This window comes from Battus philenor, unplaced genomic scaffold, assembly GCF_028537555.1.
Source record: "Battus philenor isolate CCGP_79_NKW_IND1 unplaced genomic scaffold, ilBatPhil1.0.hap1 SCAF_7, whole genome shotgun sequence".
Taxonomy (NCBI): domain Eukaryota; kingdom Metazoa; phylum Arthropoda; class Insecta; order Lepidoptera; family Papilionidae; genus Battus; species Battus philenor.
In genome coordinates, this window is record NW_027181737.1 from 2,904,580 (window position 1) to 2,918,872 (window position 14,293).

Consider the following 14,293-nt stretch of genomic DNA (forward strand, 5'->3'; position numbering starts at 1 on the left):
TAAACACAGAAACACATTGGACTATCTTTATTTAGTGAATGTACGTATTTTAATTTTAATCGCTCAGCTCTTCAATTCCACTCATGTCCTGATGCCCAACTGAATCAGACTCCTCGTAATCGTCGTCATCATCACTGCTGCTGCTACCACTGTCACCTATGTTTATAATGAAACTGAATGGGCCATGGTCATCGTCTTCAAGTAATTCCCTTTCGAAGTAGTCTTTCTTAATCCTTTTTACATGGTTTTCTTCTTTCTTCCAGTCATCTTTCGTGATTGATGCGATCGACATGTGTCATCAAATCAAGATGGCGTCTCACCAGTGTTGCAAAATTGAAAAATTTAATTCGTTAAATTTGCCATCTAAAAATCGGGAGATTTTTATTTTTTTTATTTTATATATTTAATGCTGACCGTACTTATATGAGTGAAGTTAGCCGAGAGCCCGTCCTATTCTTATTTTAATCGCATTGTACATACGTACGTATATAATATAGTATTTGTGTATTTGTATTATGTGTGTGAATACCTCGGGAATGCAGACAGCAGAGGGTAAGCGTGGCAATGAACGCGGCGAGAGGCAGCGCGCCAGCCAGTCCGAGCAGCGCGCGTTGTGCAACTGTGTGCTTGGTGCGTGAGGTGCCGCAGCTTGTGATGTTCCGCACGCTGTATGCCTCCAGGATCTGTTGCAGCTCTGTTCCGAGCTGTCTGATGGCCGCCTTCATGGCCTTAGGAGTGAGTGCCTCTCCCGTCTCCATTTTACGGAATTGGAAGCACGGCCTGTTTATCACAACGATAAGACATTTTATACAGAGTGTTTGGTAATAGCTATAACAGATTTTTAGAGAAAATATATATAGCATTTGCTTTTGATTTATAATTGTAAGCTTACTAGAGATGAGTAGCTCGCGAGATAAAGACAAGAAAGATAGATATCTTTGCAAAATATATAATCACTCTCTAGCTCGCATGTGTTCCAATTATAATTCTATATATTTATATTTAAATGTAAATTTTTGTGATGAGTTACGGCTCGTTCAGAATTAGAGAAAAAGAGATGGGCTTATATAGCAATTTACACGTAAAAGAGAGAGAGAGACGGATAGCTATTACATGCTTGTATTAAAAATATAAACTACGGATGTTCGGAACGACAACATGACTTGCACGGGCGTTTAGCTTTTTTGAACCTAAAAGAAGCAAGTTTAAACTTATGTATTTAAGTTGATAGTCTTAATGCTGTCAAATATGAAGGAAAATCATTGGTTCTAATGGATTTCAATTTCACACGTTTTATTCAACCTTGCGGAGTTCTAAGTCTGAGCTAAAAGAGCCGAAGATATAAAAGATGTATTTTTAGTCAGCTGCCTTATTCTCTCTGTGCCGTACTGAGCTAAATAAGTTAAAGATATAGTAGAGTGATATATATCACAAGATATAATGACTCTTAACTTGTCAGGGATAAATTTTATCTATCTCTAAAACTTACCCGGCGTTATCGTAAAAAGTAGAATGAGGTGCATCATGCATTTGTAAGCGCAGATGTTTTGTCTCCAGCACCTCGGCGATCCGACGCCGAAGTTCCGGCAGCTTGGACCGACTGGCCACCACCAGGCGAAGTAGATCTCTCTCCCTGACCACCACCACCTGGATACATATCATCGCTTCGTCAATTTTAAAAATGATTTTTTTTAATTCAACTCTTTTACCTTAAACATAACCTCCACCTCCTTTTTTTAAAAATTCACGGTTGCTCAATGGGCTACGAAAGGCTATGTTCGGTATATTTCTAAGACAGGAATGAGAACATACGTAGACGAATGAAATTAACCTGTATATCCAAACAAATTGGCAAGTTCCAATGGCAATAAGTAGACCACTGTCTCTCTGTGGTTTCAAGGATTTGAAGTGAAGATAAGACCAGCAATCGCAGCGAAGTTTTTTCATATGAAAGATGGACAAAGGACCTAGTAAGGTTGTTATAAGGCGCTGTATACAGGGCGCTTTCAGCCGGTACTATTGGAAATCGTTGATGAAAGCTTCTGTTCAGCAGCGGATGCCTTAGCGTGATTAGCTGAAAATATGGTGATTTTAAGAACTTTGTTATCCACTTCGTAATAATAAAGATAGCGTTACAAAGCAAATAATTTAGGTTTCTTCAATGGTCACGTATTATTTTAAATAAAAAATTAGTACCCAATTAAACATAAATAGACATTACTGTGTTTTATTATAGAAAACTAAATCATTAATGATTTAAATGCATACCTCCACTAATAAATCGCTATACCGGTCAACATCTACTGAATTATTGGCTCGAATCACCAACCTGTTGAAAGTAATAGATATATTAAAATTTAAACTTCGATACGAATTATGACTTAACCCTTAAATGCATGAATTTTATTTAAAGAAATGTATATCTTGCAGATACAGTACCCGGTGATAAATTGCACATCGGCCTTTAGAAAGAGACAATCGGCTAACTTCGGCTTCGTAGAGCGTTATCTCTGTCGTACAAAATACAAAGTCTGGCAAAATGTCACGTAGGTAGTGTGGTAATTAGCTGATTGTATACTTGTAAATACAAGACACCGTGAATAACTAGTTGTACCAAAGTTTCCACTGCAAAAATTCTCATAATATATTCCGATAAACATTATTAAACTACCATTTAAAAATTTCAAAGCACGTATTAAAAGTAAATTGAAGAAAAGGGCTCATTATTCAATAAACGAATACTTAAATGACAAGAATCCCTGGCAATGATATCGCCTGATTATTATGATTTCATTTATGCTATATATAAGTGTATATGTATATAAATCTGTATTGTTAAACTATTAATAGATGTATTGTGAAGTTTCTTCCTGCTTCTTCTCCACAACTATAACACCTTGCGAAGCAGAGTTCAAAGTTAAAAAGATTTAAAAAATTGACGATCAAGAAGAATTAATTTAATAGTTCCAATGTTGAATAAATGAATTTTATCTTTTATCTTTACAACATGAAGAAGTTGAGGTTACTAAAATGGCAGAAAGAGATTCATGAGTTTACCTGAAGATACCATCCGCATAGTGGAGGAGGTTCTTCATTATCTTCAGCTCGCCTGTCACGTTGTTGAGTACCATGACGTCCGTCAAGTTATTCAGCGATTTTGACTTTATCGGTGACTCGAAGCTCATGTTGACTATTCTGTAGTCTATGGGCAAAGCATCCGGATCCTTGTCTGTGGCCTTTACTGTCGCGATGTCGGTGTCCACGGGCACGTTGAGCCGCACGCCGATCGTCAGGTTCTGACTTCCAAATTCTGGGAGGTGGTCGTCTATATCTAATATCTTTACCAGAACTTGTATCTCTGATGGATCCTGAAATCATTTTTCATACTAATTATTGTATGTAATAAAAGTATAAATTATTGTCTATAAATATAACAATGATATAGATTATTTAGAATATTTTATTATTATTTAGTTAACACTTTTATAGTCATTTTTCAATTTTAAATGTTTATTTATATTTGGAAGAATGTAGAACGACCATTAGGTAAACTGATATTATATATAAATGGTAAGAAATATCATAGACCATCTTTACTAATATAACCAAAAAGTCTACCACTCGAATACTATGATTAATTAATTCATACAATAATATCAGCCGACAGATGCTCAATGTAAGTCTAGCTTCCCACCTCCAGCGACTTTTTGCGACCTTGGATATGACGTTTGTCTACCTTGTGAGGGGGGGGTCTACCCACGCTTCATCTTCCGGATCGTGGACGCTACTTTTACCTTACTGCCCCAACTATGATTATTCTTATTTTTTTTAGCCGATGGTAGTCCACTGTAAGGCTTAAGCCTCCCTCAAATATCGCCACGATGACTGGTCTAGCGCTGCCAGCCTCTAGTGACTTCATTATATCATCGCTATATCTAGTGGGGTCTACCCACGTTGCGTTGACCGGCTTTTGGGTGCCACTCGAGAACTTTTCAACCTCAATTACGATCTTTCTTCTTTTAAGCCACTTACGCCTTCCCCAAAGATCGCCATGATGACCAATCCTGCGCTGTCGGTCCACCCAGAGGCGAGCCTATACTATAGATTAGTGAGAGATTAAACAGATTGTCTTACCAGGCGATTATAGCTCTTATTCAATATGGGCGTAGTGCCATATTTGAAGCACTTAATGGTGAGCAGCAGTCTGGATATGGCTTCCCTATCCAGACGCGCTGCAGTTCTTATGAGCGCCTTACTATCGTTGGTCCGTTCCAGCTTCACCAAAGCAAGCTCATTTCCCGCTATTGTGAATGTAAATCAGAAATAAAAAACATTGTATTATTATAACATAAAGTACATTTGGCGGTCTTATCATATAAATAAGCAGTAGCACGTGCGTTGCTAAATATTTCGAGATATAGAAATACGAAACGATGTCACAGTAAACATTTAAGATCTATTAAATATAACGAGTGGCGCAAAAGTAATATCATAAATTGAACCGGCAGCCATTTGGTAATAAATTAGACGAACTCTTATTGAAAACTGTTTATTTGAAAGTGTAATATTAGTAACAAACATTGGAAAAAATATATACATACATAGATATACATATATTTGGCGGCATTTGTAAGAATTGAGGCAGGTTCAGATTATGACATTACTTTTGCGCCACCTTTATTAAACTATACAAGGCGAATGGTTACAGGTTTAAAAGATTTGTGGGGGTGGCTTTCCATTGCACCCTGGGTGACCTTCAGCATCCTTATGAGACCCTTTCTTGAGTAACTACGTCTCCGATAGGTGTTCAGAATTAAATTTGTTATAATTTAGTAGAAAGTTATGAATTACCTGTAACTTGGTAGTCAATGGCAGCATTATCGTCTATATCTTCATCGATGGCTTCAAGTTTTCCGATCACAGTGCCAATTGGAACTTCTTCTTTTACCGCCATTATTGTTGGTGGGTCATCCTGTAACATTTTGATGTTCTTTTGGTAAAGAAATAGTTAAAGCAAAGTACAGCCATTTGATATAAGATTTCATTGAATCATAACTGTCCGCCGGTTTAGTCACTTTGTGTAACGAAACAAATAAATCCTAATTAGAAAATTAAGTTCAAAATGACCACTTGAAGGCGTTCTTTCGGACTGGACTCAACATCTACTGAACAAATATACATTGAATTATTTTAATTTATTTAAAGTGAAAAAATTGTGAAGTGTATTCTATATGTCATGCCGTTGTCGAATCTTCTTTATTAATGCGAAATCTACCGCGCGGTGCCGTTTTTATATGCTTACGAACAACTAGCGCCATCTGTTGGCGCCGGCCGATACTACAGAGTTCCGATATACATATAATCCTTTATGCGACCTATGTGCACATTTTGTTTGTGTGTGTGTTGATGTTATTTTACTTTGACGTAGACTAAATATAAACCAAAATGGTGGATAGTATAAGTATACTGACCAGTGTCCTGGCGAAGTGAGGTTTGTGGTCATCAACGTCATCGACAGTGACGGTGACGATACGGCTGGCTTGCTGCGGTGGTGTTCCTCGATCGCTCACCACGAGCACCAGCGTATATGATGCCTGTCTCTCTCTATCTAATGGCTGTCGCGTAGTTATTATGCCTGTATCGGGATCTGAAACAAATTTAAACATGTCATGTCACTGGTCATTATTATTTAATTTCTTCTGGACACTATATTGGATGGTAATGTATGCTGTTAGCCTTTCTGATATTTACAGCATTTATCGAAGGCAGTGTATAACCTTTTATGTACCATGCCCCACCTTGAACTTATATTTTTGTATGTAACATATAATTTTTGTATTAAAGCGAAAGGGTTAAACTTGTGTAGATTCTACTTACCAATTACCTACATTTACAATAAAATTGCCCAGCATTGGGATATTGGCTCAACGTTAGGAAACTGACATAAGGGCTCGCGTATCGAAAATCCACGAGTTAGTAAATAACAATAAAAAACATCGTCCTTTATTGAAGATTTCTATAACTAACATGCATTATTCGTAGACACCGTCGGTCACCCTAACTGACACTAAACACTGTCAGTCACGGGTGACTGACACTGTCCACTGCGTCGCACATTGATTGCCAGTCACACATCTCAACATGTATATTTGAGTACGTACCAATATCAAAGGCCTTAGCATCTGCATTATTCTGTTGTATTGAGTACACCAATTGTCCCGACGGTTGCGTGGGGTCGTCCGGATCGGTGGCCACGACTTGGAACACAACCGATCCTATCGACGCGTTCTGTTTCAAAATATACATTTTTACATCACCAATATTTATACATCAATATTAAGACCACACTCTTCACAATACCGAGTATTAAGGCATTTTGACCATATCTTCCACAGGTATTAGATAATTTCGATAAACTGTTAGCTAGATAACAGATAACTTCGATAAACTGTTAGCTGTAGGGTAAGTAGATATTAAAAGACCATGAGGGAGATTATCTACCCACTGGTCTGATAGTGAAGTGAAATAATTTCTGGACTCTCCATTACTATTGGTCTGTGAAAATCACAGTATAAGCCTATCCAGGATGGAAAAGGCTTTTTAAAGATTCCGTTAAGTCATTTCAATACGAAATTTTGAATTTAAACACACAAATAAATAAATATAACTGTGTAATTATAGACTTATGTGATTTTTATGTCTATTTAGTAAATTTATTTTTTAGTTTCAGAGAGAAATTCTCTTGAAAAAACCTAGGTCATTATGGACGACAGAATGATCTAGATTTCTACAGCCTTAATGGCCGTCAACGATGATATGCTATAAAATTATACTTTCTTTATAAAAATAGTTTAAACCCAAATCAACCTAATATCTGGCTTGGAGTTGATACGTAGTAAATTAGGTTCTAAACTTCATCGTCCATGACTTCAAGGCTTCGTCTTTGATAGGGGGGTTACAATACCATCTAGATATAACACGCCAAGAGTTCAGAAGGTCAATTTAGTCTAAGTTTAGGTTTTTTCATTATAACACATTTAATTAATTCTTTTTGAATTTATAAAATGCATTGTTTTAAAAGTAAGTTATAATTTAAAAATGTCCAAAATATCCCAACGGTCTTTTGTCTGTCGTCATATTGACCATAGGTATAATGCCATCGATGTATGTACATAATCTTCTAATATTCTTTTTAACAGCTCACATAGCCAGACCGCTACTAAGTATGTAGTATTATCGCATTCAAATGTGAGTAGTTCGAAAAAATAAAATCGGTAAAAAAAGTTTTAAGTTGAACGGTATTTTAATCGGTTTTATTTGATACCCATATTGTGGTTGTGGAAAAATATGTACCGAGTCCGCCATATTGGAACGGCGTCCACCTTGAATTTAAAATTTTGACATAATCATCGTGTTTTACTAGTGTAGCCCTTTCATTTGATACCCATATTGAGGGGGTTAAGGAAAAATATATAATCCGCCATTTCGTATCGGCGGCCATCTTAGATTTATAATGTTATTGATTTTATTATATTGTATTGTCATCTAAATTAAATGTGTGTACCAAATTTCAGATCATTCTGACAACGGGAAGGTGCTTAAATTTCAATTTCTACTTTTGACCCAAATAAATAAACAAATTCCGTACGGGTCGAACTAAATAAAACCGTTTAATAATATACATTGCGCGTTACCTCAGCCTGATGAAGTCGGTCTGTGTCTGCGGGGCGCAAGAATCGCGGAACACCGTCATTGGCGCTCACGTCGCCGATGTACAGCGTTAGCTCAGTATCGGCCGTGTGCCCGCCGCGGTCGGACGCTCGTACGGAAATCGTGTACGGTTGTGTTCGACCACGTCCTGTGAGGGCGCCACGGCTGCGAATTTCTCCTGTAGTCGCTTCAATTACGAAAAGTCCTGTAACAATTACATTATTACATATTTACTATCTGATCCCGCAAACGTTGTTTTGCAAAAAAAATTAAAGTTTTTAATTACCAATTGTAAGATAAGGGTTGATCGTAGAGGGGTGAAAATTTAGGTTTGTATGTATTTTTGTATGCTGTATCATAATAAAATAAAAACCAAAAAAATTGTCTAAAAAATTAAAAATAAAATATAGGGGCGGACCACCCTTATCACTTAGGGGTATGGAAAATAGATAGTAGCCGATTCTCAGACATACTGAATACGCATGTAAAATTTGGTAAAAATCGGTCAAGCCGTTTCGGAGGAGTTCAAGTTCGAACACCGTGACACGAGAATTTTTTATATTAGATTTCAATTATCACTAATTATTATTTATTGTATAAATAGAATTATTGTAAATATGTGTAACAACTGTTTACGGTATTACAGTAAATTTTCTATGTAAAAAAATTACGTTATAGCTTGAAGGGTAATAGAGCTAGAAAAACAACTGCTCTAATATATTTAGAATATTGTAAGTGATCACAAAAATCTTCGAGTTTGTCGTGGGCTTTTCTCAGATCAGGAAACCCTTGTAGCTTTAAGTTGATGGAAGCCTTACAGATGAGCAAAGCCACACCCTTTATACTGAGCTACATTCCTTCATACAGCTTCAGGATGTCATGTCTATTCAAACGTTTGACATAATTTGCCGGTGTAAGAATTTGAGCAGTTAGCTGTTTTGGATGGTTAGCAAGCCGTCGTTGGTATACTATTAATAGCCCACAAAACCGAAATAACTTAATCATCTATTAAACACTTACCATGAGCTTCACCTTCATCTAAGAATTCGTAGTGTATTTCTCCACCCAAGCCTTCATCAGGGTCGGAGGCTGTCACGTTGATCACACTGAAACCTGCAGGCACGTTCTCTGGCACCACGGCTGGGTATAAGAAACATATACTTATCTGTCAGTTTTGAATCTTTAATTAAAAATCCTTGACAGTTCTTATGTAAAAGTCAAAAAGAAATATGCAATTAATAGGTATGCAAAAAAATCTCTTTTTATAATAGACTGAATTCTTCAGTGAAGTAAACAATATACTTTCAGATGCTGGTTGGTTCACACTGTAAGGTCTTTAAAATTGACAATAATAGTTTTGGAATTATTTACAAATCGCAAGCCGCAGATTCCCCGAGCTGCGGTCAGCTATATTATTTAAAAACGTATGTTAAAATTAAAATTTTATATTTTTAAACTACCCTACGTTTCACGGAAACGCCAAAACATCGTTCGAGTTTGAAGAGCATTTAAAAATTTATAAATTACATTTATAGTATATTTATATGATATACCTTTCGTTTGTATATCTAAGAATGTTTATATCTTTTAAAACATATATAGCAATGATAAGTATCTATATATGAATTAGTCTTCCCACTAAGTGCACTACCATAAAGTCGAGGTCACGGGAAGACATTGAAAGTGGGCAGCGAGTCATCGTGGCGGTGATGATGATGAAATATAAATATCCTACCAGTATAGACGTTCTTATCGAAGGTTGGCGAGTTGTCATCGACGTCGAGAACGTCTACCAACACCGCAGCGGAACTCCTCAAGCGGTCAGCGCCACCTTGCGGCGTGTCGAAGGCTTCAAGTTCCAGACGTAGAACCGACTGGCGTTCACGATCTAGAGTCTTGTTTGGTGCTACCTGAAATTTTAGCAAACATATTACTATCTACTATCTTCTTAGTTATATTACTATCTGATATATTAGCTGACAATCTATGATCTCATCTAGTACAAGTTGTGCCTTATGAGGTTCACACCGAACTGAAAAGGATGAATGGCATAAAAACTTTAAAAGGGTGTATGTATTGTGACGTTAAACGTGTTAACGAGCGATGAAGTCATGAAATATATTATTTATTCGTGAGTGAAAGCAACTGAGGATCGTGCAGGAAATCGTCAGATCGAGACAGGCACGAAAAAATACATGTTCGTGCCTGTTCTTTGAATCTCAATTAGGTATTAGAACTCACTAAAAATGTTAACGACACCAACACTTATAAATAAATAATCGAGAAGTAACGAAGCACGCCTTTAAGTTATATAAACGTGGCGACTGAACCCAAGACAACAAGAGCAGCACAGGTGCATTGAGAAAAGGCTCTGGCAGGAAACTTCGTGAGCTGCGCCTGCGCAAACAAAATCCTCGGGCAGCAATTTTCAATAATCAGATTGGTTGAGGTTAGACGGTGTATTATCAACGTCTTAATTATATATTATATATATGCAACATGATAATATATGCTGTCAATTAAGCACTTCTCAGCCACAAAAACATACACAAAGCCGACTATGTCGACTATATTCGACGGACGTAATATGAATGCGTACGGCAGAGCGTTGACTTTACTCGTCAACCAAGAAATTTTAACTATCTTTGCAATTACAGTTTATTGTAATAACATTAGGTGAACGTAATGCGTATCTGTACCAGCTTGTAATGTAAATCACAAGAGTATCAAAGAGCAAGACCCGTTTAGCGTCGTGGCAAGTAAGAACCGGCAAAGGGTATTCACCTGTGGCCGTCGAGTATAGTCGACACTCGTACCGAAGTAGTTAATAAGTGATATACCCTTTACAAACATCAATGATCTTAACAAAAGGCATTGACTTCCATGTCGATGGATCAACTTGGAAGGTAAGAGAAGTGGCAAATGGGGTTTTAAGTTGATTAAAGTCCGACTCTACCTGGGCAACATCCCCAGGTGTCTATGAGGACTTTCTCTATTTGCCAAGCTCTTGGAATTTATAATAAAAAAACCATCAATGACGTCAGAAATAATAAACAATGTAATAAGAAAAAGAGTTTTTAAACTCTAATTAATACATATATAAATTAATTATGATTTATTATATATCTGTGTAGATTTTAGCCAGAAGTTATTGGCCAGTCGAATTACAAAAGTGGAAAATAGACGTAAAAACTTTAAAGATCATCATCCATGTTTAAAATCCAGCGAAAAATTCTCACCTGAATTACACCAGTAACGTTGTCAATTACGAACAGATCAGAATTCTCCCCCTTCAATAGATATCGAACTTCAGAATAGCCCTTTCTTCGGTCTTCGTCCGTGAGGACCAGGTCTGCGTCAGTCGCTTTAACTGTCAGCAAGTGTTCCGGGTAGGTCACTGACTCTAGAACGCTCATTTTGTAGAGCTGAAATAGTATTATGTATTGATATAATTAGCTTTTGGATCACGTAGATTGAAACCAAATATATAATAACAATTGTATTGCTATGGTATTTTTTAGTGATATTCAAACAATATTTTAACGAAAGCGCTGTTCATTCGTGTATCTCAAAAATATACAATACTTATTAAATGGCATAATAGAAAAGGTTTATTTATCTTTGAAATAAGAATTTTTAAATATACTTTATGAATCCAAAATGAAAATAAAGCTATTCCAGATAGAATACATACAGGGGTATCAACGGTGGTTAGTTTATTATGGAACAGTGGCATTAGATACTCAAATGTAAACTACGAATAATAATATCAAGTTACAGTTTAGATTATTGTCATTTTGCAGTAGACATAGGATTGAAAAATAAGAAAAAAGTTAAAACCCTTTGGTCATGATTAGTAATATAAATTACAACTATTCGTTTAAGAAAATTTAAAAGGAAAAAAGAACTACAGAAGAAGGTGGAATAAGGAAGATCTAACCGTGATTAGATAAGAGAAGAAATAATAATTGATAATACTAAAATAAAAGACGATAAAGTAGAAGTAAGAAAGTATAGGGCAGAAAATTTTGACAAAATTTATAGGAGAGAAATAAAAGAAATGAGAAGAAACTAGTTATCTGTGTCGGTAGAACTAGATCAAAAAAAAGAAACAAAGCAATAAAAAGGTAGACATACCTCTTTTTCGAATATAGGCGGGTTGTCATTAATATTAACAACTTCAATGATAATTTTAGCGGTGCTGTGTTTACTTCCATCGTTACTTGTCGCTTGTACTGTAATCGTCAAGTTTGGAGAAGTCAATTCCTCGTAATCCAGATGCCTTGTTAAAACCACTTGCCCACTCAACGGATCCACTTGAAGTAAACCAGTTTCAGAATTTATCACTTTGATATTTGATATTAAGTGTCCTGATATAGGATCTTCAGCCATAAGAACTAACACAGTGCTTCCTATTGGCTGGTCTTCTTTTACTCTTTGATATATCACTGGGTTGGTATTGGTCCAGCCTGGATTTGTGAATTGTGGATTCTTATCGTTGTAAGGTTGTATGTATATTGTGTGTTCAGTTGTGGCGAACTGTGTATCATTATTTATCTCAGCGTTTATATCAGTGACCATAATTGTTAATATTACTATCGATGCTTGACTATAATCTAGTGTTCCGTTGACGAATATTTCACCTGTGTCTTCATCTATTCGAAAGATATTTCTATAGTTGTATGGTGAATTTGGTTTCAATTGAATACCGGCTTTAGATAGAGCTTTGATAGGTTCAACAATGTTGTATTTCAACTTTGCGTTCAAATCAGTGTCGTATGCGTTGATTTTTGTAACAGTTTCGCCAATTTTGGTTCTTTCGGAGATGTAGGTTGTGGATTGTGTTGTATTGAATACAGGCGGTTTGTCGTTGACGTCTTGGACTGTGACGAATACGGTTGTGGTAGCGGTCTCCGGTATCGGTACGCCGCTGTCTACGGCCGAGACTATTATTTCGTAGCGCTCAGGATTCACATCTCGGTCTAGATTTGCGTCACTTGATATTGTTATTACGCCTGTTCTAAAATTTTAATTATTTTTGTTAGGTCAAATAACTAATGTAAATGTTATAATTTTCTCAATAGTTTTCAGGAGACTGTCACTTGGAGCTTAAAATAAAATTCGAGTGTAGAGAATAGGATAAAACTCCTAGAACTTACTTTATTTACACAACCAATCACACGTATTGTCTATGTAAGGTGACGGAAGATGTGTGCGACAGAGAAAGGTGTATATAAATTCGAACGCTCTTAGTTTTATAGCACGCAGTTATTTATGCAACCTGTTATTGTCGCTACAGTTTAATTATGCTATAGTACAAAAGATTTCAGTGTTACAAAATGATTTAAATATATTAAAGAGAAATTGTTCGGTTTATATAGAAATAGCATATGAATTTACATGAAACGTCATTATAGTCTATAGACGACTCTAAGGTATATGCTACCTTGGAAAATTGGAACGAAAACTGGTATTGCACTGCCTGCATTAAACGACTTTAGCACTTTACTTTGGCTTACTTTCTGCACTGGTCGGTTTGTGATCACTACTCTAGAACCTTAAAAACTCAGTAACGATCTGTGGTCTATATGCTACATGTAATCTGTATGCTACATGATCTGCTCATGGCCATTCGAACTTTCCAACGGTGGGCACCGTCCTCTACTTTCGTTCATGTACGGATTTCTGGCCAACTAGTCAAAACCCACCCAGGGTTTTGACTAGTTGGCCAGAAATCTTATATAAATTTCTTACTTATAAATATCTGAAATGAATTATTTAACTCAAATAAATGTTTTGTATTAACGAAAGTTTTTACTTACTTCTCATCGATAGCAAAATTATCCTTAGAACCGGACACAATATGATAGGTCAACAAATCATCCAAGCCGTCAGGGTCATTTGCCAAGACTGTTGTCACTTTATATCCTGGCGGTGAGGTTTCCTTAACAGAGGCCTGATAGTTCATTGGATTGAGTTCCAAAGACAATTCCTCGTTGGAAATAGGATGATGACCAACCGTGTAATGATAGTGATGGTAGTTTCCTTTGAATGTCGGCCGTTGATTACCGGGAACGCCAACTCGTATATACACCCGGGTAATGTTGTGTAGTTGTGGAATACCTGTGATTTATAATAAGAAATGTTACTAGAAGTTTCTAGATTCTTCCTAATTACCTAATGTCTTGCAAGCCTAACTCGGTATTACAGAAATAATAGCCACTATGGTCATCGATATTTTTTAGTATCAGAACTAGACGTTCAAATGACCGGTAGGAGGTAGCCTGCATTTAGAATTTTCTGAGGAAATTTAGGTCTCCCTACGCTGCGCTTGCCAATCCATGGTCTCCAGAACTTTTTACCCTTAAATCCATGTTGTTGCCAAAATTTAGTTTAACTTTTTTTTAAAAAATATTATCAAAAAAATTCTGTAACTAACCGCACGTTGATAGATATAGATATAAAATTGTAAGTAGAGTCCATAACTTTTTAATACATTTCTTACGTAACTTTGACCATGTTCAAAATAAACTTTATTTACTACATAATCACGCCTTTAAGGATTAAAGTGGCATACAGTTCT

General features: G+C 36.2%; 1 protein-coding gene across 1 annotated transcript in view; it reads right to left on the reverse strand.

Moving 5' to 3' along the window:
- The window catches only part of Cad74A (cadherin-74A), a 49,783-nt gene that overhangs the window by 4,615 nt on the left and 30,875 nt on the right, over positions 1-14,293 (reverse strand). The window contains exons 10-23 of the mRNA XM_068774168.1: positions 13,533-13,833; positions 11,848-12,730; positions 10,950-11,135; positions 9,446-9,620; positions 8,731-8,850; positions 7,695-7,915; positions 6,162-6,288; positions 5,472-5,647; positions 4,852-4,972; positions 4,135-4,301; positions 3,058-3,368; positions 2,269-2,329; positions 1,490-1,647; positions 530-780 (exon numbers count right to left, since the gene is read on the reverse strand). Coding sequence (XP_068630269.1) covers positions 530-780; positions 1,490-1,647; positions 2,269-2,329; positions 3,058-3,368; positions 4,135-4,301; positions 4,852-4,972; positions 5,472-5,647; positions 6,162-6,288; positions 7,695-7,915; positions 8,731-8,850; positions 9,446-9,620; positions 10,950-11,135; positions 11,848-12,730; positions 13,533-13,833 — 3,258 coding nt within the window. The remainder of the gene's footprint in view (positions 1-529; positions 781-1,489; positions 1,648-2,268; positions 2,330-3,057; positions 3,369-4,134; positions 4,302-4,851; positions 4,973-5,471; positions 5,648-6,161; positions 6,289-7,694; positions 7,916-8,730; positions 8,851-9,445; positions 9,621-10,949; positions 11,136-11,847; positions 12,731-13,532; positions 13,834-14,293) is intronic.